This window comes from Eublepharis macularius, chromosome 3 (assembly GCF_028583425.1).
Source record: "Eublepharis macularius isolate TG4126 chromosome 3, MPM_Emac_v1.0, whole genome shotgun sequence".
Lineage (NCBI taxonomy): Eukaryota > Metazoa > Chordata > Lepidosauria > Squamata > Eublepharidae > Eublepharis > Eublepharis macularius.
In genome coordinates, this window is record NC_072792.1 from 142,990,029 (window position 1) to 143,014,730 (window position 24,702).

Sequence of the window (24,702 nt, forward strand, 5' to 3'; positions counted from 1 at the left end):
AATGGCACATGATTTTCCTCTCCTCCATGTTTTCCTTTTAACTATCCGATCAAATTCCATCTTCTTATGAATGATTTTCACATCAAAGCTATTCCAAAGCTTTGTGAACACAGCATTCACTATAAAATTTGGAAACACTCTGATTATGCATACCCATAGTTCATGATCTCTGAGAGTTGGATCCTGCACACCTGTTCCACCAAAAGCAGTGCTTCTCCCCAACATTAGGAGCCTTCCCCTGCTGTAGGGGCTGCCTTTGAAGACATCTTAGAAGCTTCAGCAGGTACAAAATGCAAATTTCCTGTCTGAGGTCAGGCACTTGGAGCATATAAGTCCAATACTGAGTAGAGATGGGCACAAACCACCAAAAAAACGAACCATGCAGTTCATGGTTCGTGGATTTCCACGAACCAGGAACCACGAACTCCCATGAACTGGGGTAAGTTTCCGAACCAGTTCATGGTTTGTGGGATTTAAATGCCCCTTTCTGGCTGCTGAGCAGCAGGGAAAGGGGCATTTAATCATTTAAAGGGCCCTTTCTTGCCGCTTGCAAGCGGCAGGTCCCTTTTATCACCTGGCAGGTGGAAGAAATCCTGGGCTGGGGCTGGGGCTTCTGGGATTTGGGCATTTAAAGGGCCCTGCTGCTTGCAAGCGGCAGGCCCCTTTAAACTATCAGCTGGCAGGTGGCGAGGGGGATCCCCTGCCGCCTGCCAGCTGATAGTTTAAAGGGCCCTGCCGCTTACAAGCAGCAGGAAAAGTTTAAATGGCCATTTCCCTGGGGAAATGGCCATTTAAACTGCCCTTTAATATGAACCAAATGAACCAGTAGACCAGTTCATGAAAGTTTGTGGAAACGAGCTTCTATGAACCACTGGTTCGCAAAAAGCCAAGCTCTCACCTTCAGAAGAGATGATGGATCAGAACAAGTCACTTCATGGCATGCTTAAACCGAATATACTCCTAGAATTGTTGTATAACAAGATAACTCTGTAGTGCAAATAATATTGCCCAAAGGTTTGCAAATTTGGAATAAATCTGAATTTGAAGAGTTATTAAAGTGTTATAAAAATGACAGATTGGTCAAATATATCAAATATGTTGGAGATGCACAGCACATCTTGTGTACAAAGAAGATAAGATCCTGTGGAGAACAGCAAGCTCTAGCTAGACAGGACTGTAGAGGGGAGTACCTTCTTTCTAATCAGGGATTTTCTCCTTGTCTGTTTGTCTGTAGAATGTTATTTTTAGAACTCTCTCAGCTAGCTAGTTATTTTTTCTCTTTATCCAGTTTGTTAGTTCTATTAATAAAGCTGTTGATAAATCACTTCAATGTCTGCTGACTACTGCATAGGTACTCTGTCGAGATGTTGATGAACAGATAGTCCAAGGGAGAAAATTATAATGATAAATAAGATATTGAGTACCCTGTCTTACAACAGGAGTAGGTAACAGCTTGGGAAATACTTTTAGGAATATAATTGCTTATATGCATTGTCTATATTAGCAGCTTGTATAACCCAGAATAGCCACAGCTTGGAAGCTAAGCAGCATCGGTCATAGTTAATACTAGAATGGGAGACCCCCAAGGAAGTCCACTGTTGCTATTTAGAGGAAGGCAATGGCAAACCTCTCTGTTCATCTCTGCCTTGAGAGGATCACATAGTTGTAAATGAAAATAAAATTTTCAGATTCTAACCTTATGTACAGTTTTTCTATTTTATAACATAATAAAAACAAAAATGAAATAACTAAATGTGTACTATGTTGAACTTTAAGAAAGAGCAGGAGATATACAGATTTAACTAGTAATAAAAGACACCAAGAGAGCTTGCAAAATAGTAAAGAGTTAAATAGCACCTTTAAGACTAACCAACTTTATTGCAGCATAAGCTTTCAAGAACCACAGCTCTCTTCATCAGATGCAAGAGAGCTTGTTGTTTCACTCTATAATGGCAAACCTGTTTCTGATGGGAGGCTGGAATCTACTGACGAGAAAAGGCTGGATTTCAAATACTGGGCTGAAACCTTCCTTGCCAAAATTTTCACAAGGGAGCAACCCAACAGTTCCATCCTAAGCAGCAATACGTTCTTCTGAGTCCATTAAAGTCAATGGGCTTAGAAGGAGTTAAGTCTGCCTAGAATTGCCCCAAAAGCTGTCGTGCCAGTAGCAGACTAAGGTAACTCAAGAGCACTGCTTTCTTGATTTTTTTTTAAAGAAGCGTCAGTACTTAATGTATGTGCTTGCACTGATTTCCACCAATTCCCCCCTCAAAACTTGGGAGATCCTCCCGCAAAACTGCTGGTACTCACTCCCAGTGATTACTGCCACAAAAAGAGCCCTGATAACAAGCAGGTTTACTGCTCCTAGTATTGCCTGTTCATGAGAAAGCAAATTCCAGTTGAATGAAGATCTCCTTTCCCTGCAGTGAGTCCTGGAAATAGAGAAGGTTAATATGATTCCATTGAAGATGTAATGCAGCTTGAACCAGTCCTGAAATGTATGCCTGGACAAGATGTTGTGCAACCATATATCTTTAACCATTTCCACCCCCGATTAAAAACTAAAAACAGGGCACCCTCCCACATTCATTTTCAAGTTGGCGGCTGGGGACAAGAAATTAGAATCTGTTCCCCAAAAGAATTGATGTATCATTTGGGGGCAAGATAACCCACTGAAGCAGTGTACCAGAATTTCCATTCTTGCCTAACTCCTGAAATGAATGTTCACTGGAAGGAAACCTCAACTTATCAAATGAGTGCTTTCCCTTTGGCTGATCTGCACCACTGTTGATCTCATATGCCATCTTTCTTCTTGCTCCATTTTTCTTGGCAGGATATGGCTGTGCTGCTAGCACCAAGTTGGCTATTGGTGGTGGTTGTAACCTTTTACATTGGGCTACTGAAATCAACGCAAGCTGGTGCTTATTATGGGATTAAACAGATGCCTCCTCAAGTGCCACAGTACCAAGCCCTTGGACAACAAGGACAACAAGTACCTCACATGCCAGTGGGCAAAGATGGCATTCCACTACAGCGCATGGGCAAGGAAGGGCCTCCCGTGCAGTATGGGAAAGAATATGTGACTCAGTTTTTGAAAGAAATCCCTCCACTCCCTGTACTTGGCAAGGAGAGAATTTCAAAGAAACAGAAAGGTAAAATTGGCAAGAGGTACATCTTTCCTTCCCTCTCTCTCCTAATTCAGTACAGGTGTACCATGCGTTCTGTTATTTGACAGAATTTAATAGGTACCTTAGTTTGATTCTAAGTGGTGTTTTGGGGGGAAGGGTGAGTTGGAGCATGTCTTGCCAAAAAGCTTTGTATACTCTGTATTCAAAATACATATTTCTATACAGTTCAGGAGGCACATTTCTGTATACTGATGTCGTTTCTTTCACCACACATCTAACTCTCCCCCGAAAATTCAGAAATTCAGTATGTATCAGTAGTAGTAGGTTACGTGTTATCAGAGAGAACTATGCCAACCAAATTAGACATAGTTGGAAAGGAAGGTCAGAACTAGATCTAGTATTTGTGTTCCTGCAAGTTGCACACAGAGGTTTCAATCCAACAAAGTATTGGTAGCAGTTACATGCACAGCCATTTCACACATGTAAAATTGTAAAATTTGTAAAATTGCAGCCACCCTTAAAAATATAGATATACAAGGGCTGCAAGCTGCTTTTAGATCATTAATGGGCCATTGTGGTTAATGAACTAAAGTGCTAATTAATGTTTCAGATGTGCATTCTGGTTAATCAATGGGGCTGACAATGAAGACTCTTGTACATGGGGCTCATGAATAGAGATGGGCACGAACAGAAAAAAAAATTGAACATGATGTTCATTGTTTGTTGTTCATTGCCATCCATGAACAGGAACTCATGAACAACCACGTACATGGCCCTGTTCATGAACATGTTCATGGCTGGCTGTTTGTGGGGGGCCAGCAGGCTCTCCTCCAGCCATCATCCAAGTCAAGATCCATGCTGCACCACTCCCAGAGACCTGACCTGAGCAGGCACCAGGGAAGGTACCAATAATAAATACTAGCTTGGTCCCAGAGCCTGGCAGCAGCCCTGGAACTTGAAGGGGTAGATCCCTACCGCACCACTCCCAGAAACCTTACCTGAGCAGGCACCAGGAAAGGTACCAATAATAAATAATAGCTTGGCCCAGAGCCTGGCAGCAGCCACAGAACTTGAAGGGGTAGATCCCTATCCCACCACACACAAAGAAAATTCAAGCTCCAATGCACTCTATCAAAATGCCAACAGCAACTGTCTCTCTCCCTCTTCACTTTCTGCAAAGTCAGAGCTGGGAGCCCCCCTCCCCCGTGGTCTTTGCTCCCTTGTTGTAACAAATTTGGAGCTCCACACTTGAAAGGAAGACCTGCCTATCAAGCTAAATTGGGCTTAGATTGGGGTTTCCAGGGCAACAGCAGGAGTTCAGACAGAGTTCAGACAATCCCTGCCTAAGTTGCCAAGGGAATTGATTGCAGGTGCCAGACTGTCTGGCTTGACGAACAGCAACGAACTAGGCTTGCAACGACCATCTGTTCGTTTAGAATGGGGCCTCACGAACAGCTTGTTTGCGAACAGCTTTTTTTTGTTCGTATTGCTTTTCGTGCCCATCTCTACTCATGAATGGCTCACTGCCACGCTGCCCATGCAGATGTAGTCATACTTTCTTCCCTGTGCCAGATTTGGTAATAGAGATAGCTTTTTCTTCAGCTTTGTTTCCAAGGTATTTTGCCTTCCAATATATAACTAGCAAGTTTTTTTATACTAACAATGGGCCAAGCTAGTAGTGACGAATTACACTTGAATGGCAAGTGAACAGACTCAGGGCCAAGCTTGAAGTGACGAATTACACTTGAATGGCAAGTGAACAGACTCACGTGTATTCCTCCCTGTTCACTTGCACACCACTTGCACTCCATTCGATCATATAGTGATCATGTAGTGATCGAGTGGAGTGCAACTGGAGTGCAAGCGAACAGGAAGGAATACACGTAAGTCTGTTCACTTGCCATTCAAGTGTAATTCGTCACTTCTAGCTTGGCCCAATATGAAATAAAGGTCATGGTATCTGAAGCTGACGGTGTCCAGTTGCTCAATACCAAAATATCTTATTAAATCCTAGATGAGCTTTTGTTTCTTTTCTTCAAAAAAAATTTGGCGCTGGTTCGTTCTTATATCTCAGATTAATTTTTTTAAAATCACATTTCTTTCTTACTTTGAGAAACAGCTTTTACTGCTTTCTCTTCCCTTCAGGACATTTTCTTCCTTTCAAATCCTTAATGGAAGATTTGCATGCCATAAATGTATTTAATTAGTCAACCAACAGACTGGGGTTAATCAGTTACTTTAAATAGGTGTGTTTGAAGCACAGAGTATAAAAACAAGAGGCTAATACTTATTTTGTCCCAGATTTTATGAAGTCAAGATCAATGATTGTCAAGATCTGTAATTTAAAATGGGTTCTAAAGTAAAGAGTTCACAGGTTTTTTACTGGCGAAGGAAACATCGTACAGGATAGACGGACAAATTAAAGAGGGCTACATAGTTATGTTCAAGCCATGCTCATCTATTGAGATCAACTTTGCAGTGAACTGGAAATTCTATTTCAATGTGGATTCATGCTTCCCCCCCCCCCCGCCAAAAGCCAAGACTGTAAACATTTTATAGGTTGGTTTGATAGATCAGCATTCTGTCCCATTGTTTTAAGAGTATAATAATGGCTGCAACAAATCTCCCTGTGGGCAATTGCTACAGGCAGCTATCTGACTCCACCAATCCTTTTTTCATATCTGTTTATGGGGAAGATGCACAACAGCGACTCACCCAGTGTCTATACTGCAAACAGCTTTGCTAGCTATGCGTTTTGGAGGAGGAAGTCCAAACTTTCCTTATGACCTACTGAACAATTCTTTTGGTTTGGTTGACTATTCTAGACCTTGACATATATAAAAAATTACAGTGCAGTCTGAATCCTACTGAAGTCTACTCAATGGGGCTTACTCCTAGGAAGCTGTTCTTAGGATTGCACTTTTAGGCACATTCATTTGAAAGGAAGCATCCTCTATATTAAGAATATGTTAGGAAAGTATGCCATTGAAGTTGTAGAAAATGGCAGTTTAGGATACACAATGGGAAGCGAAGCTATTAAAATGGCAATGTGACAATGCTTTGGAATTAAGTTATCAAGCAACTCCAGTTTGCATTTTCTCCATGCAGCAAACACAGGCAATTGCTTGATTAATCCATTCTGCTTAAAGTACCCAAGCAATTACAATGACATATTTCATATTTCTCTTTCTCTCTCTTTCCTTTATGAAGCAGAAATCCCGTTAGTTGGCTTGAGAGGTGAACGTGGTCCTCCTGGGGAGCCTGGTCCAAGAGGGCCTACTGGACCTCCAGGGATACCAGGACATGGAGTGCCAGGAGCCAAAGGAAAACCAGGTCCACAAGGATATCCAGGAATTGGAAAACCAGGAATGCCCGGAATGCCAGGAAAACCAGGAGGAATGGGACCTCCTGGACCAAGAGGCGAGATGGGGCCAAAGGGAGAGATTGGATCTATGGGTATTCCAGGACCCCAAGGGCCACCAGGACCCCATGGACTACCTGGAATAGGAAAACCAGGTGATCGAGGTTTGCCAGGGCAGCCAGGACCAAAGGGTGAGCTAGGAATGAAAGGACAACCTGGAATACAAGGTCCCCCTGGTCCAAAAGGAGATAAAGGCATTGGGATTCCAGGACTGCCAGGGTTAAAAGGTCCGCCTGGTTTACCTGGGCCTCCGGGTCCTGTTGGTCTTCCAGGAATAGGCAAGCCAGGATTGATTGGTTTTCCAGGCCCACAGGGACCTGCAGGCAAGCCTGGGCTTCCAGGGGAGCCAGGGCCTCAAGGGTTAGGTGGAGCCCCTGGAATTCAAGGTCCTCCTGGCCTTCCAGGTATAGGAAAGCCAGGCCAAGATGGAATCCCAGGTCAACCAGGTTTTCCTGGTGGAAAAGGTGAACAAGGTTTGCCAGGTTTACCAGGACCTCCCGGTCTACCTGGGATTGGTAAGCCAGGTTTCGCTGGACCTAAAGGTGACCGTGGCATGGGTGGTGTTCCAGGGCCACTTGGGCCTAAGGGTGAAAAGGGGCACATGGGGCCACCTGGCATGGGTGGGCCACCAGGAGAGCCAGGCCAACCAGGGTTGCCAGGACTTATGGGGCCCCAAGGAGCTATGGGGTTCCCAGGCCCTAAAGGTGAAGCTGGAGCTGTTGGGCCTCAAGGGCCACTTGGTCCAAAAGGTGAACTTGGTTTACAGGGTTTCCCAGGAAAGCCTGGCTTTCCTGGGGAAGTGGGACCTCCAGGTGTAAGAGGTTTACCTGGCCCAATTGGACCAAAAGGAGAAGCTGGTCACAAAGGCTTGCCAGGTCTGCCTGGTGCTCATGGACCTATGGGGCCTAAAGGAGAACCTGGAATCCCAGGGGCTCAAGGTCATCAAGGCCCTTCTGGAATCCCAGGTATAGCAGGACCCAGTGGTCCAATTGGACCCCCTGGACTTCCTGGGCCTAAAGGAGAACGAGGGCTACAAGGTCCTCCAGGGTTTCCAGGAGTAGGAAAACCTGGTATTGCAGGGATACAAGGGCCACCTGGAAAACCTGGAATGATTGGTTTGCCTGGCCAACCAGGGCTCCAGGGACCTCCAGGACCTCCTGGTCCCCCTGGTCCCCCAGTAATAGTCCAACCCACACCACCAGCAATTGGACAATATTTGCCTGAGGTGGGTCCAGGCATTGATGGAGTGAAGACTCCACATGGCTACATGGGTAAGAAAGGCAAACACAGTGGTGCAGCCTACGAGATGCCAGCTTTCACAGCTGAGCTCACCACTCCTTTCCCACGAGTTGGAGTGCCGGTGATGTTTGACAAGCTCCTCTACAATGGCAGGCAGAATTATAACCCACAGACTGGCATCTTCACCTGTGAAATCCCTGGGATTTACTACTTCGCCTACCACGTTCACTGTAAAGGAGGAAATGTCTGGGTGGCTTTGTTCAAAAACAATGATCCATTGATGTACACCTATGATGAATACAAGAAAGGCTTCCTGGACCAAGCTTCAGGAAGTGCCGTCATTCAGCTGATGCATGGTGACAGAGTATATATCCAGATGCCATCTGAACAGGCAGCAGGACTCTATGCTGGGCAATATGTTCATTCATCTTTTTCAGGATATTTGTTGTATCCCATGTAAACTGAACATTCAGACAAAACAAAAACTCTCCCCTCCACCCGCCCCCCAATGCTTCAAATCTATACCATTGAAAGATGCATTTAATGACTGTTTGGGACCATCATGTACAATAATTAAAATAAAATTACTGTTTTAAACATTATGTACAGCTTGTGATAAAAAGAAAAGGTGGTGATAAACCTAAGGGAAGCTGTTGGCTGTACAAAGAATATTTTCAACATTTGCCTGCTCCATTTCATTAAGGGTTATACCGTGTTAAAGTTCGTAACAGGTAACTCATCTGTCTTTTCTACTGTTTGAGGTCCAGAAAGATTAAAGAAAAAGAAGCAAGAGAAGGCACTACAGTGCTATTTTTTCTAGAAAGAATATAAAAATGCATACTTAGAAGTATGGTCAGCAATCCTGCAAGATAAAATGCGTTTCTCCCTTGCCAAAAGTAATTTTCTTTTCATGTAACGTTGATAAAAAAGAATGTTGCTCAAGTCAAAGCTCTTTTCCAGCAAGCACTAGCTCATCTTCCTACCTTCTGGAATATTTTTTTTAAAGCAGCAAGGTAGACATATGGAGCACAGAAAATCAATGACTTTTTGGATATCTTTATGCCAAAGTTAGTAACAGCACAATATTAACAGCACAGTCTTAAACAGACTTAGAAAAAAGGCTTTAATGGACTTGGTATAATGGTGTGGTAATTACACACTAAATCTGTTTTATGAAGCCAATTAATGTCAATATAGGCTAAGCTGAAGTTGGTAGCTGTTGCCTCACAGATGGGTCAGTAAATCTCTGGAAATGGTTAGTGGGAACAGTAAGACTCCAGTAACTAAGGCATGATATTTGGGTCAAGATGTAGCCTGGAGAAACCCTACAGCTCAGTTCTTTATACTTTTAGGTTTCACTGATTTAAATACATACATGGTTAACTTTGCCATTGAAATCAATAGGACACAAAAGTGCTTAACTTTGCATCATGCACCCTCTGTGAGCCCCATTACTACATAGTTTGGAAATCACTGTCCAGGATCTTGAACAAAAAAAATTTCTATTGGATTTAGAAGAAAGCACCAGTGGTTCTTTGATATGCTTAAAAGCAAAGCTGTTTATTCATCTAATATCTTCTACATCCACTTATAAAATGAATAAGATGGCTACTGATAGTCCAGAATGGTGCATTGGAATAAATGTTGTCTGCAGCGTCATGCAAATTAGCTGCATAAATGCCCAAGCCTGTGCATTCTTTACTGAGAAGTTGGTCCAACTGAGTTGCATGAGACTTATTTCTGGGCAGGGGTGTATAGGACTGCAGCTTTACAATGCAGTCCTAAACAGAGTTATGCTCAATTCATTGAAATTAGAAGGCTGTAATTGTGTTTAGGATTGCCCTGCTAGTGTAGCAACTGACTTCAAGCACTTAGTATTTATTTTTCATTCAGAATTACATTTGCCTATGAGAATGTGCAGGCTACATAATCTTGTGTATGTGGCAGTTACAAAATACTACAGCCACAATCCAGCACAGAATCAGCTGTGTTTAAACCCATTGCACTTAATCAACATTTTTGCACACACCACAGCTGTGGCTATGAACACATAACCCTGGCTAGTAAGTGACAACCCTGCAAATCAAATAGCAGAAGAATTTAATTTACTTCTGTTCCTTCTGCTAAATGGCTGGTCAGCACTATTATCAGTTCTCTATGTGTGCATAGCTGGCCCAAAACAATAGGGAATGCAGGTTGCTGCTTAGGGCATCAACATTCAAGCAGCACTAGGATACTCAGAACACCCTCAATGCAGCACTCACCCCAGAATCTTGCAAAAACTGTGTCTGGGACAGGAACATCCCACCCTCCTGATTTTCCAAAAGACAATCCCTTCTCTCTTATGCAGAAGGGGGAGAGGATCACCACAGGAGAGAAAGGAGTACAAACTTCCCTTAATGCCCCCCATCCCCACTGAGATTAAACATTGTTCAGGGCAGCAATACAATTGGAGCCGATTCTTGCATACATAGTACCTGTTTGCACAGAAGTTTTCAAAGTAGTAATACCTCCGTAAAAGCCTCCCTCTGTTTTCCTTATAGTTAGATTGCAGCCATCTGAATCAACGGGTCTAAGCATATCCCGCTGTTCACTGGATTGTAGCCTATCACCAACAACGGTGCTAATATCACATGGAAAAAGGAGTTGCAAAGATTATTTTAAAACAGTATGCTGCACATCACACTTTACGTTACTTTAAATACTGTTACAAGTTCCAACACATTAAGTGGGACTTGCATATTTAAGTGAAACAAAGTCTCTTCAATCCAGACTCAATATGGACTGAAACTTGCATTTCTTTTATTTAATTACAGAGTTTAATGCAATATAATATCTGCAGAAGACTGCAATGCCTGAGATATGGTGCTAGAAATCAAATATTTTATAGAGTGTTGGAAGCAATGGGCCATTTAGGAACCAGGGCTACCTTGGATCAGTTGCTAGGATATATATGAGAAAGATGAAAAATAGCAAATAATTTTGTATTTAATTTTTGTACTGATTTTAAAAGAACTTATTAAATATCTTTTAAAAATGTTTAAGCGTATTTATTTCTTGTCATTTTATGAAAAATAACATCTGAGTGTTCAAGAGAAAAGGGTGTTCCTCACAGTTTTGTACCCCATTAGAATAATACCTCCGGTAAACACTGGCAGGTGAGTAGAACAGTTTAGTGGTGGACTAAGGGTCTCTAGACATTCAGATTTTTAAAGCTTTCCATAGCCATACAGCAGTTAAAAAGTAAATGGCTGTTAAAAAATAAAGGAGAGTCCAAATGGACTCAGAAAGCTTTTGTGGGGGGAGGAGGGACTCCTCCCTCCCCCCTCAAGCCATTTCCTCATGTCACACTAACATGGGAGGAGTTCCCCTCCCCCCTTTTTACTGCTCCACATACACAGAATTCTTCACATGGAGCACAAAAGTTTCCCCTGACGAAAGGGGAAACTTCATATGTTGACATGGTTAATATCAATAATCTGATGAATGTTACACAGAATGGTAATACTTAAAATTTTAGGATCTTGTGGTAAATGTAAAAGCTTACATACATTTTTATCTTATTATGGTTGAACTCAAGGAAAGGTATTACATGACTTTTGTTTATAGAGCGTCGTGTTTCCAACAAACACGGGCCCTGACAGCTATAGGCTCTCAAAATGCATGGAGTGGAGAAAGGGAAATGTCCTGGGAACCCTTAGATTTTGCATGCATAGCAGCCTAGAGTAATATTTACCCAGGATCAGGATCATACACTGAGTAGCTACCTCACAGCAAGGTATTATCAGAATAGTCGGAAAACATGGCTGGGGGGCTATGCTCATGGAAGCTATTTTCCTACTCGCTCCCATCCATCAGATTGGGATACTCTCCATGTACAGCTACAGAGGGATTAAAGAGCTGGATTTGAAGCAAGGTGACCCCTGGGTATTTAGGCAATCCTAGATCCTTCCCACCATCTGAAACTAGCTCAAAAAACTCATCCTGGGAGTTTTTTCTCCCTTGCAACATGTGAAGTCAGTAAACACTAACAGTGCCCTCCTTAGAGCATTTCCCTGGTTTTAAGTTCCAATGAATAGACCTAAGTCAGATTCAAGATAGACCTTAGGATTGCATTGCAAATACAGCTTATTTTTGAGTACATGAAAAGTATTAGAGCATTTTGAAGCTTAAAGAGTTACGCATTCAAACCTACTGTTCCTGAACCTACTATGGATTTTCCCCCTCCAAAGTATCACATTTGTAGCCATCTGGAGTCACATAATAGCATTAGTGTCAATTAAGGCCTTCATTTCTTTGCTACTATATTTTATGTACCATCTAAGCTACACCACAGCAAAACTGAATGTACATGGTGTTATAAAAGACAGCAACAAACATACCATTTTTACATGTTTATTGTAGAAAAAATAAGTCTCTTTAAATTCATAACTTTAAACAAACAATAATAGGCCAAAGACAAACACAAAACTGAAGAGCCATAGTTATTTATATTTATCAAGAAACATTTTCCCCATAAACATAGTGTACACACAGAGAGAGAAAGAGAGAGAGAGAGAGAGAAAGGACATGTTAAATGTTAAGAAAATTAAGATACCTTTGGGGGACATAAAAGAGAAGGTAATAATCACATTTACCCCCTCTCCAAAATGAAGCTAATGAATTTTAGATGACACATTGCTTGACATGCACATATTCAATATTAGTTCATCAGACCCCAAATCCTGAAAAAAATTCAAGGCTGAAAATCTGAAATGTAGGGTTTCCCACCCCCCTCACATATTCCAGGATTCTCCTAAATTATCAAACCAGTTTTGAAAATATACTTCCAGAAAATGGCACAGTTAAAGCCATCGTCTTAAAACTCAGATTTAAAACCTTCAGTGATAGGAGGATTAAAGTTAAATCTGTTTTGGTGCAGTACTTCCTTGATTACACTAGGGGCTGATGCTGTAGCAGCTAGCTGGCTAGCCCTGAGTCCTAGAAAGCACACACTGAAACAGCACTCAAGGTGGGGCCTGAAGGAAACCTTCTGATTTTTTTTTTATATCTGGAGGAATGAAAAACTCAGCAGATTGATACTGGATACTACTGCTGAGATTACTTGCATAACTGTGAGACCCACAGAGTTAATGCAGTATTGAAAAAAAGCAGAATTCTAGAGAGTGGCTCGGAATAGGCAACTTGCAGAACAAGACAAATGAGAGATAAGTCAAGGCAGTCATCTGTGAACAGACATGTCAACAAACTGCCTTAAATCAGTGCTGTATTTTAATGTAAAGATGTAAATTTGGCTTGTAAGTGTACTTAGGTATATATTCAAAGTAATACATTCTCACTTTTTATAGGTGAAATGGTTGTGGATCAATATAGAGTTCTGATAATATGTGGGTAATTTTCCTTCACAGATTTCTCTTTTCAGCCTTCCCCATTTCTTTCTACTGCCTATTAGGGGTATACAAAAACAAAGGAAGAAAGGAGTAGGTCCTCTAGGAAACTTGTATAGCGAACATGAAAACACAAAGAACTCTAAACAATAAATATAAAAAATACATTCTAACAATCTTCATACAATCAGACATATCTATGTACTACCATAATGATCAATTATTAATCAATTATCAATTAACTATCAATAAATAACTAATACCGTAGGAACTGAATACACATTAATATTCCAGAATCAGCCTCAAAAGAGGCTGGAGGTCTTAGAAGAGTTTATGGCACAAGTAGGATTTTTTTTCCTTCTTCCTCAGGATTTAATGAGGTATTTAAAGAAGATTTCGCTGTCCTCTGATCCTTAGTATTGGAGTTACCAATTGTATACATTTGGGTTCTTCATCTGTGAATCAACAAGATGGTCATCTAATAATATGCTACCAAGCCTGATGAAGAAGTCAAGAGAAGTGTTGAGCCCAGGGTACTTGTGATATATGGTTCTGCATGCTTGTATAGGGATGCCTATTTGATTCTTATGGCTTTTGTAATATGATATTATTGTTGCATGGATCTATGTAATTGTCTGAAGACTGTTAGAATATATGTTTTTCATATATATTATTTAGAATCCTTTTGTTTTTGATTGATTCGGGTATATACAAAAATGTATATTGGTATTACGTTTATCAGAGATAAGAAACAACCCGGTAGGGAACATAAGCTTATTGTAATTATGATCATTATCAATTCCTGTCCAATAAATTATAAGCTTAATCTACACTTTGTATCAAAAATATAGAAAAACTAGCAAACAACAGAAACAACAGTGGAAAAGGATAAAACAAAGTAAGAAAAGTCCTTTGTCATTTTTTTTGTGCTCCTGCCTTGTGTACCACCTGATACAATCACCACTTTGTGCAAATAGGGCAACACTAATATTTTAAAGGCGCTAGTATGTTCAACAAATCTGGGTTTCTGCTACTACCTACTGAAGCTGAAAACTATATTTGTTTCCTTACTGACACAAGACGGCAATAGCATGCATTGAGAGGATCGCATAAAGTGCTTCCTTCCAACACATAAAGTGGGAGTGCCAAAATGTAGTAAATGAAAAGGGCTTAAACCTGTTAAGAAACTTTAAACTGATATGAAAACTGAAAATAAAATTGATCCAGGAGTTTCTCTAGAATTTAAGATCAATCTTCCTCTGAAAGAATCTTTATATTTGACTTACCTACACCTATTGCATTTGCAAACAACAGAGTGTCTAAGTGGGTGCTGCAGAAGAAGAGAGTTAGAGAATGTGTTCTCAGAATACTCCATGGACTACAAATTAACAGTCAGCTCAGAGGTAATATTTAATACTTTTTTAAAAAAAATTGAACAAGTCAATCTACACATGTAAGAAATCTTTATTAGCCTGGCTTTTCTGAATGTGATCTTGTAAGGATCCTAGCTTCCTACTGGCCTTTCTTTACTGATTCACTGCTGCAAAACAACCACAGGCCAAGCAGTTACAAGGTTGCCACCTTTTTAAAAATTGACTCTGCTCCTGAGCAGCACCCAGCATGCAGAAATTAAACCGGTGAGACTTTGCCCATAATTTTATCTCCATGATTGAAAAGAATATCACCTGCTAAACTTTGGAATATATTCTGGGTGTCTCAAAGATTGGTAGTGTAAAGGAATCGGATACATGGCCCTGGGTGGTAAGCCTACCTTCCACTTTCACAACATCCTTCTTCATCATAAGGGTAGTTTTCTGCTGGGAACTTCCATCCATGCAGGACTTGCATTTTTGAATGAGCTGAGAAGCAGCAAGTGCCAGAGGAGTGGGCTGTGCAGTAGAGTGCCATGTCCATTATGGAGGAAATACAAATAATAGAGTGGGATGGTAGACTATAACCCTTAATATTTAGACAACTCTAGAAAATATATTGCATTACATTGACCGTATTTTATGTTAATTTCCACACAACTGATAAGTGTTGGTGAAGATCATGTGACTTTCTGTAATACATATATACCCTGTGATATTGAATTCCAGATTGGTTCTCTTGATCCTTAAATAGCTCTGAAGATTGAAATTTAGCAAATGCATCTTCCTCCATGCTGTGGTTGCAATTGTTTGGTTACCTGGCCTAAGTTGCCAATCAGATGGGACTCAGAGCAACAAAGATAAGTACTTGTACAACACTGGGCAGGTGAGGGCCAGATCTGTTCAGTTTCCCCACACTTTGAAGCTATTAAAATCTATTTATTAGATGGAAAGTCCATCGGGAGCAACCTTATAGTATGGATTCTATAAATTTTAAATCCTGGCTAAATTGTTGAAACAGATTTTGGATATGAAACTATGAAAACAAATCACCCCATTGGTTCAACATTTAAAGAACACCTCTGCTCTCAGGTTTCCTTTCCTTGCTAGAAACTTTAGCCTTGTGCCTAGACAGCACAGAATTTAGGAGGAGGGGTGGGTTCTCTTTACACACAAAAACCTGTTCGATTTTTATAGGTCCTTGTGATGTTCTTAACTATTGACTGCCTGCAATGAACATCCGAGGTACTGGAAACACTGAAAACTAGATGTGCTGGGGGAGGAGTGGTGTTCCAGATTATGCTTCAAGCAGCCACTGCAGCCCCTTAGAGAGATCTGCATTAACACACTCATGCAAATCACAGCCATGCTGCAGACTAGGTGACCTTGGGCCAGTTACTCTGTTTTGGCCTAACCTACCCCACAGGGTTGTTGTGAGGATAAAATGAAGGAAAGAATCATGCACACCACCCTAAGCTCCTTGGAATAAGCAGCAGGATAAAAATGAACTATCTAATGAAACTGATCTGAACTTAGATGGAAATGTAGCCGTTTCAAAGCCATTATAAAGTGTTCCCAGAACATGATTTCCCAATAACTCAATTGCTCTAACTTTACCCGCAGTTCTATTAATTAAAAGGAGACTTATTTTGCTAATATGAACTTTTAACATGATAAAAGATTCATATTATCAGTATTTGACCATTGATGCTAATCAGCTTTAGCACGAGCAACTGATTTGCAAGTACTTATATTTATACTCAGATTTTCTCCTCTCTTCCATTTTATTCTCACAACCATCACCCTGTGAGGCCGGGTAGGTTGAAAGAGAGTGACTGGCCCAAGGTCACCCAGCGAGCTTCCATGGCAGAGTGGAGATTTGAATCTGGATCACCCGGCTGTAGTCTAACTACCACTCTGCCTCTCCTTATGGCTGCATTGTCTTCTTGGAAAAGGCAGTGAGTTTAGCATTCTTCAAAACATCATGCATGATATCCTGCTTACAAGACTTTCCAGCATGCTTTACTTTCTCTAAGCCTTCCTTTTTCGATCCATTGTCAAATCTGAACAGAGGGACGGAAACTTTCCAAAGGCCTGAGTGCTGACTAAATGATTGCTCAAGAAAAAGTAAAGTCGGAGTGGGCTGGACAGTCTGCTTGCTTAATTCACAATCCAGCTGATGGACAGTCTGCTTGCTTAATTCACATGTAATAGTTAACTGTGCAAGTTCTTGTCAATCAAATATTAACAGTCAAGGCAGGACATTCTGCTACGTTTGTTACATCTGGGAGACATGCATAGCATGGCTTCCATATGCTTCTCCTTAAATATCTTGGCAACTATAAACATTTAAAAAAATAAATGTGTCCAGATGAAAAAAATGCAAAAAATCAATCTTGTCAAGAATAGTAATTGCTCTTCCATTCTTATTCTTCTGTTAAGTTGATCACAATGTTGTGGTCTATGAGTTCCTTCAAAAGCCTTTGTTCAGCAGGAATATCATGGTATCCATTCTGTGCAAAATACAAACCACACAGATTTTAGTGATCAAGGGAAAGAGCAAAGGGGTGGGGGGCAGAGCTGATCCTGAGAAATGCAGAGAAAATTAGGTGTCCCTTCAATCTCACTGTATTCATTAATTAAATTATCTGAAGTGTCAATTTAGATCACTTGGGAATACTTCACAGCATTTTATACATGCATTCTCCACACAACTGACTGCCACCATGTGTCTGAGATCAACAGAAGGCAAAATTCATTTAATGACTGGTATATCTATGGACAATGCTGCAGAAACAGGACGAGAGGTGTAACTTGTCATTGTGATTTGTGCAGAGGTTTCTGTGACTGGAAATACAAGCAAATATGCAGCACAGTCACGTATGCAACTTGTTTCTCTGCTAACCCTTCAGTTACAATCTCTATTTTGTGCTTTGACAGGACAGAAGATCAACTCAGTTGGGTGCATGTTCATAATCACGATGTAGGGAATGTCCATAAGGTATGTTTCTTTGTATGTAGCATGAGTGCATGACTTCTTGAAGATTAAGTTCAATGCAGTTTCTTAAGAACAAGATGCCCCAATGGCTAAGAAAGTGAGCAATGAATCAAAAAGTTCCCAAGCCATTACCCAGAAAAGAAAGTAGCATGCTACCTGAATCATCAGAGACATGGTATCATTGCCATAATAGTGCAAGGAGCTGTTTCGGTCACTGAAGTTGTACTTGAAGCCTGCCAGGTGGACTTCACTGCATATATGTAATGCAAAAGTAATGGCAATTAACCCTGTTGTGGGATGCTTTGGTTTCTAAAAACAAACACAAAAGTACAAACCTTACAAAGAAAGCATTTGAATTGCAAATACAGCCAAACAGGCAAGATTATTTCTCTTATGAAGAATGTGTCCAATTTTACATTTTATTTCAAACTAAATATTTTTTAAAACCAAACTTGGCTATGTAAACAAAACAAAATGCAGAGTTTTGTTTAATGTGCTTAAAACGTCACTTGACTGGGGAAAGAAAGGACCACACAGCCACTCCTCTACCAATTTTACACTTAACAGGATTGTCTATGCACTGATTAATACATTCTACATTACAATGATTCCTACAGGGTGGGTTAGGAAAGAACCTTACAGGGAGAATGGAAGATTTGTATTCACTTACCGTAAAGCTTCCTTTCTCGGTGGTCCAGGAGTGGGGCAGTCATCACCAATGGGTAGCTCCTCCTCCGTCTCTTTCGCAGGGCCGGACAAAACTTGTGATCCTCGGGGGAGGGGCTCCCAGGTTGCCTCAGTTCCTTTTCAAGCCCTCGTCAGTCCCCAATAGAGATTTGTTCCAGGTCTTTCCTGACCTACTACACATATAACTAACACATCAACATGGCAATTTGACCAAATCAACAGATAACATACTAAATTGAAACTACCTACAACTGAAAGGATCCCCCTTTTCCATTCCTTTCTCTTTCTCTCTCTCTCTCTGTTTTTTTTTTTTAATGGGTGGGTTCCTGACTGCCCCACTCCTGGACCACCGAGAAAGGAAGCTTCACGGTAAGTGAATACAAATCTTCCATTCTCCTGTGGTCCAGAGTGGGGCAGTTATCACCAATGGGATATATGCTTAGCAGTGTACCCGGGGGGGGGCATTCTATTTGTCCAGGACGTGCTGTAGCACCCTCCTGCCGAATGCCGCTTCTACAGAAGCCATCTGGTCTATTCTGTAGTGTTTAGTAAACGTATGTACTGACTTCCAAGTTGCTGCCTTACAGATTCTTTCTAAGGAGGGGAAGGCCCTATATGCTGCTGAAGTTGCCGCCCCTCTAAGGGAGTGGGCCTTGATTCCTTCTGGTGGAAGAAGGTTCCTAGATTTATAGGCTAACCCAATGCACTCCCTGATCCATCTACTCAGTGTTGAGAGCGTGACCTTTTTGCCCATGGAGTTGCGCTTAAAGGAGACGAACATGCTCTCCACTTTGCGTATTGTACTAGTTCTGTCTAAATAGAAACTAAGCGCCCTCTTAACGTCTAACTTGTGCCATTCCTTCTCCTTATCATGCTTGGGGTTGGCACAGAATGAGGGCAGAACAATGTCTTCCCCCCTGTGGAAGGATGAGTTAATTTTTGGAATGAAGGCCGGATCCGTCCTTAAGACTACCTTATCTTGATGAAAAATACACAATTCCCTATTTACTGATAGTGCCCCAATTTCAGATACCCTCCTAGCTGAGGTCAGGCCCACTAGGAAGATCGTTTTGAGGGTCAAAATCTTTAGGGAGCAGGTTGCCATCGGCTCGAAGGGTTCCTTGGTTAGTGCATTCAGCACCACATTAAGGTTCCATGTCGGAAAATGGTGAACTTGAGGCGGGTTCAACAGCATGGTCCCTCTCAAAAATCTCTTAATATGAGGATGTGACATAAGAGATGTCCCAGTCTTGGATCCCCTAATGGCCGAAATTGCCGCCACTTGTCGTTTAAGGGTACTAGTGCTCAGGCCCTTTTCCAGTCCATCCTGCAGGAAGGAGAGAATCTGTTTCACGGATGCCGACATGGGATTTCGCCCTTTTCGGTCACACCAGCCTGTGAATGATTTCCATGTCTTACTATAGCTTTTATTGGTGGAACTCTTTCGTGAAGCCAACATTGTTGGGATCACCTTCTCTGGATATCCTAATTCTCTAAATTGTCGATGTTCAACCGCCAAGCTGTCAGCCTTAGGGACATCGGGTTCAGATGTCTGATCCCCCCTTGAGTCAGCAGATCCTCCCTGAATGGCAGAGTCCATGGTTCCGTGCATGACATCCTCTTGAGGTCCTGGAACCACGGTCTCCTCGGCCAGAACGGTGTGACTAGGATGATGTTCGCCCTTTGTTCCAGGATTTTCTGCAGTACTTTGGGTATAATTTTTGTTGGAGGGAAGGCATAGAGGAGGGTTCGTGGCCATTCCTGATTCAGTGCGTCCACTATCCTCACCTCCGGTTCTTTGAATCTGGAGAATTGTGGCAAGGGTAGCAAACAGGTCCACCTCTGGGGTGCCGAACCTTTGACGTATCAATGAGAACACCTGATCGTTCAGTGTCCATTCCGACTGGTCCACTCTGTTTCGGCTCAGTCAGTCCGCCACTGAGTTTTGTTGACCCGCTATATGGTTCGCTTTTATCGATTTGATGTTTCTTTCCACCCAGAGGAAGATCTCATCCGCCACTTCTCCCAAGAACTTGGATCTCGTGCCCCCCTGCCTGTTTATGTAGGCCTTTGCCGTCATATTGTCGGTGTTTACTAGGACGTGTCTGTCCTTTAGGTTGTCCACGAACTCCAGCAGCCCATTTCTTATGGCTTTGAGTTCCAGGAGATTTATGCTGGCCTCCCTTTCTCCTTGGAGCCATTGCCCCTGGGCCATCCGGTCGCTGGTGTGTGCTCCCCATCCTTTCAGACTGGCATCCATTGTCACTACCACTCTGTTCGGTTCTGTGAGCGGGGATCCCTCCATGAACCTGCTCGGATCCAACCACCAGTCTAGATCCCTGGATAGTGTCAGGGGAACCTTCACTGTTTTGTGCAACCGTTGGGCTATAATCCCCTGGTAAGGTCGCAGGAACCTCTGTAGGGGTCTGGTATGAGATCTGGCCCACTGTAGTGCATCCTGACAGGACACCATCATGCCTTGCAATTTGGCCAATTGCATAATCTCCACCCTTTTTCTTGATTGGACGTCTCTTATCAGGGAGAGAATTTTCTGTCGTCTTTCCGAAGATACAAAGGTTTTGTCCACAATTGTGTCCACTATCATTCCTAAGTGAACAATTCTCTGTTTCGGTGAGAGCAGGCTTTTTTGCCGGTTTATGACAAAGCCGTGGTTCTCCAGACAGCTGATCGTCGTTGTTACTGCCTCCTTCGCTGATTGGAGGGATGGAGCTTTTATCAGAATGTCGTCCAGGTAGGGGGACAGGGCCACTCCTTGGACTCTGAGGAAAGCCACCAGTGTAACAAGCACTTTGGTGAATACCCTCAGTGAGGATTTCAGGCAGAAGGGGAGAGCTCTGTATTGGTAATGCTCCCCGTTGTAGGCAAAACGTCGATACTGTTTGTGATCTGGGCAAATAGGGATGTGCAAGTAGGCCTCCGACAGATCTATGGATGCGAGGAAATCCCCGTGTTGGATGGCTGCCATGGTGGCTTTCATCGTCTCCATTTTGAACTTCCTGGACCTTATATGAAGGTTCAACCATTTGAGATCTAAGATGGCCCTGATCTCTCCGTTCTTCTTCAGGATGATGAAGAATATTGAGTACACACCCTGTTTCCTGCAGCATCTTGGTACCGGTTCTATCACCTTGATCTGTAACAAGTGCAGATGTTTCTGCCGGGAGCGATTCCGAAACACCTGAGTAAAGCGCCTGCGTGGGACTTTCTCGAATTCCAAGGAATAACCCCATGATACTGTTTCCAGTACCCATTGGTCTGACACAGTTTGTTTCCATTGAGATGTGAAGGCCTGAAGGCGACCTCCTACTTGCTCCGCCTTCCCGAGGCGCGGATAGTCATGCTTGACTACTTTTCTTCTGCCCCTTGGGTTGGAAGGATGATTTTCTAAAGGTAAAGGATCTACTGTCCGATCTGTGCTTGGATTGCCAGCGGTTCTTGAATGGCCTGTCAGACTGTTGTCTAACCGGTCTTTTGAAGTCCCGAAAGGACTGTCTTCCTTTATACTTCATTTCTTTTTTCTTTGATGACAGAACTGTCTTCTTTTCAGAATTCTCTACCAGATACCTATCCAGAGCTTCTCCAAAAAGCTTTCCCCCAGAATATGGGATCGTTACAACCTTACTGCGTGCCGGGGGATCCATGTCCCAATTTCTCAGCCACGTGTTCCTTCGTGCCGCCACACTGAAGCCCATGGCTCTAGAAGACATTTGGAAAGAATCCAGGGTGGCATCTGCTGCACAGGCTGCCACCAAGGCTATCTTCTTCACTTCGTTCTTGATCTCCTTAGGAACCTCTCTACCAGCTGCTGCCAAATCAGATGCCCATGTATATGCAGCTCTCGCAAAAAGAGAGCCGGTTGCTGAAGATCTCAACGATGCGGCAGATGCCTCGAAATCCCTACACAGGGCCTGCTCAATTTTCTTATCTGAAGGGTCCTTTGGCATGCCCTCCGCGTCCATAGGAAGCACCGAGGTAGTCTCCAGGCTAGTAACTGGATCGTCCATAATAGGAAGCTTGATCTTCCTCGTGTCATCTCGACCTAGGGTGTAGAACTTGTGAAAAACAGATTGGTAGAGTTTTGGTTTTGCGGGGTTATCCCACTCCATTCTCAGAGTATCATGGAAAATCGCAGGCAAAGGGACTCCTGAATGCTTGGGTCCCATCTTCGGTAACGCCCTTTCCAGGCCTTGTGGGTAGGAAGGTTCTGGCTCTACCTTCCCCGCCACTGGCGCTGATATTTCCAGGGTTCTTAGCACTTTAGCAAGTAACTTAGAGTACATATCAGGAGGGAAAAGCCTAGGCTGCATTTGATTCAAATCCACCTCTTCCTCCTCTGACAACTCTCCTTCCTCGCTCCCTGATGAGTGAGGCGATGGTTCTGAACTCCCTCGGGACTCATCTGACTCACTAGAGTCCTCTACTATCCACTCTTTTAATTTTCTCTTTTTTGCTTTAGTTTGAGTGGTGGATTCTAATTTCCTTTTCCCTTTAGAGGTGCTGGGTTCCTGTTTATCTTTTCTCTGAGAGGCTGTCTTTAAATCCTTAACTGCATTATCAATCCCTCTTTTTATTTCTGCTTGCAGCCATGCTAAAATATTCGTTTTTGCTTCTGGGCCTGCAAGGTCAGGGTCACCAACCCCTGTATTTCCCCCTTGGTTAGGGTGTAGGTGCCTTGATCTCTCTGGGGAGTCCATGTTACTAAGGTCTGACTCCACCACTTGTTTCTCACTAGTGCTGGCCTGGAACGCCATTCCCGCCAAAATCTTGCCGCCTAAAGTGAAAGCAAGCGTGGGCGGGCATTAAAGTCTAGCCACATTCCACCCCCCTCCATACCCTGCAGTTGGAATACTCAGGGGGTGCCGGTTAACATCTACTTTCCCTTTGAAAGTTCTAAGGCCTGAAAATACAGGACCGGGGAACTCATGCCGTCTCCAAATGGCTTGTTCCATCCCACCAAACGAATCTAAGGCTGCCTTACACTCCTTGCTGAAAACTCAGCCATCAAATGCAATTTCTCCCCTCCCCTGCTTCCCTGAGGCTCCAAAGCCTCTCCGCGGGGCCGTTTACTCATGGGTCCTTTTTGGCGCGGTTTGCAGAGTCTCCACCGCTTTGGAGTCTCTCCGGTTTCCTCTTGGCCGTGCATTCGTGGCGCCGACTCCTGCCGCTTTCCCTGCGTCTCTGCAGAAGCCGGGACCTAGCTCATTAGGTTCGTCGGCTCTGTGCTCGCTGTCGCGGCTCCTGCGCCGTTCCCGCCTTTTCAGGCTATGAGGAGGTGGGGTTCGGAGGACTAAGCCTTCCTTTTCCCTGGCGAGCCCACGCCTGCAATTCTTCCGTCTGTCGAGGATCGCTGCTCCGAAGAGCACAGAATTTTGCAACCACCTGCTGAGCAGGGCCGAAAAAAACTGAGGCAACCTGGGAGCCCCTCCCCCGAGGATCGCAAGTTTTGTCCTGCCCTGCGAAAGAGACGGAGGAGGAGCTACCCATTGGTGATGACTGCCTCACTCCGGACCACAGGAGAAAACTGCTGGTTTGGAGAAATAAATATTCCAAAAAGATGCGGAAAATATAGAAAGATATCTTCCAGGTAAAATGAACAGGGCAGAGACAGGTCAGACACTGGGAATGTTTCAGCTTTTTTCCATAAGAGCACCAGGGAAGCTCTTCTCTATTGTTTCCCATATATATCTCACATCAGGATGACTATTAGTGAAATATCTAAATGCTGTTAACAGCAGGGCACTGGAAATAGAACACACAAAGCTACTTTATTCTGAGTCAGATCACTGGTCTACCAAGGTCATTATTGACTGGAAGCAGCTCTCCAGGATCTCAAGTAAAGTAAAACAAGTCCAGTGACACCTTAAATACTAACAACATATATTTCAATATGAACTTTCATGAGCCACACCTCACTTCCTAAGGCCGAGATCTTTCACATCACCTACTCACTGACTCTTTGAACTGGAGATGCTGAGGACTGAAGCTTGCAACTTTTGTGTGCAAAGCAGATGCTCTCCCTCTGAATGATGCCCCCTCCAAATTACATACTACCAATACTAATAAGAGTATATTAACAACTTACACTCAATTTGTCAGTTTTTTTGAAGCCATGGGGTTAAAAGTCTCTAGCTAAATGGAAGTCTGCACTCTACAAAGTTAATGCTGAATTGTGACTTTGAGGTGCACAAAATTCATCTAAAGGAACCTAGAGCTCATACATCACATACATTTTCATTCATCTTAATGGATTTTAATTAACATCTTTAGTGTTTTGTTTTTATTATTTTTAATATTTGGGCAAGTTCCTGAAAAGGCAGCATAAATATTCTTCTATTCACCTCAGATTCAAAATAATGCAATTTCCATATGGCTTTAAACCTTAATCATTTTGACAACAATCCTAGGCAATGATAATCCTGTTTTACAGGATTATCTAAATTAAGAGCTAATT

The 24,702-nt window shown here is 42.7% G+C and overlaps 2 protein-coding genes across 6 annotated transcripts in view; one reads left to right on the forward strand and one right to left on the reverse strand.

Annotated features, from left to right (window-relative positions):
• Positions 1 to 10,827, forward strand: part of COL8A1 (collagen type VIII alpha 1 chain) — a 160,388-nt gene extending 149,561 nt beyond the window's left edge. For 2 of the 3 annotated variants that reach the window (XM_054975079.1, XM_054975078.1), the window contains exons 3-4: positions 2,834 to 3,152; positions 6,339 to 10,827. In XM_054975079.1, the coding sequence (XP_054831054.1) occupies positions 2,837 to 3,152; positions 6,339 to 8,248 (2,226 nt within the window). In that variant the 5' untranslated portion in view covers positions 2,834 to 2,836 and the 3' untranslated portion in view covers positions 8,249 to 10,827. The remainder of the gene's footprint in view (positions 1 to 2,833; positions 3,153 to 6,338) is intronic. The other variant, XM_054975080.1, reaches the window with a different exon arrangement.
• Positions 10,828 to 12,175: 1,348 nt separating this feature from the next.
• Positions 12,176 to 24,702, reverse strand: part of ST3GAL6 (ST3 beta-galactoside alpha-2,3-sialyltransferase 6) — an 87,053-nt gene continuing 74,526 nt past the window's right edge. For 2 of the 3 annotated variants that reach the window (XM_054974886.1, XM_054974887.1), the window contains exons 9-10: positions 17,700 to 17,852; positions 12,176 to 17,058 (exon numbers count right to left, since the gene is read on the reverse strand). In XM_054974886.1, coding sequence (XP_054830861.1) covers positions 16,972 to 17,058; positions 17,700 to 17,852 — 240 coding nt within the window. In that variant the 3' untranslated portion in view covers positions 12,176 to 16,971. The remainder of the gene's footprint in view (positions 17,059 to 17,699; positions 17,853 to 24,702) is intronic. The other variant, XR_008596717.1, reaches the window with a different exon arrangement.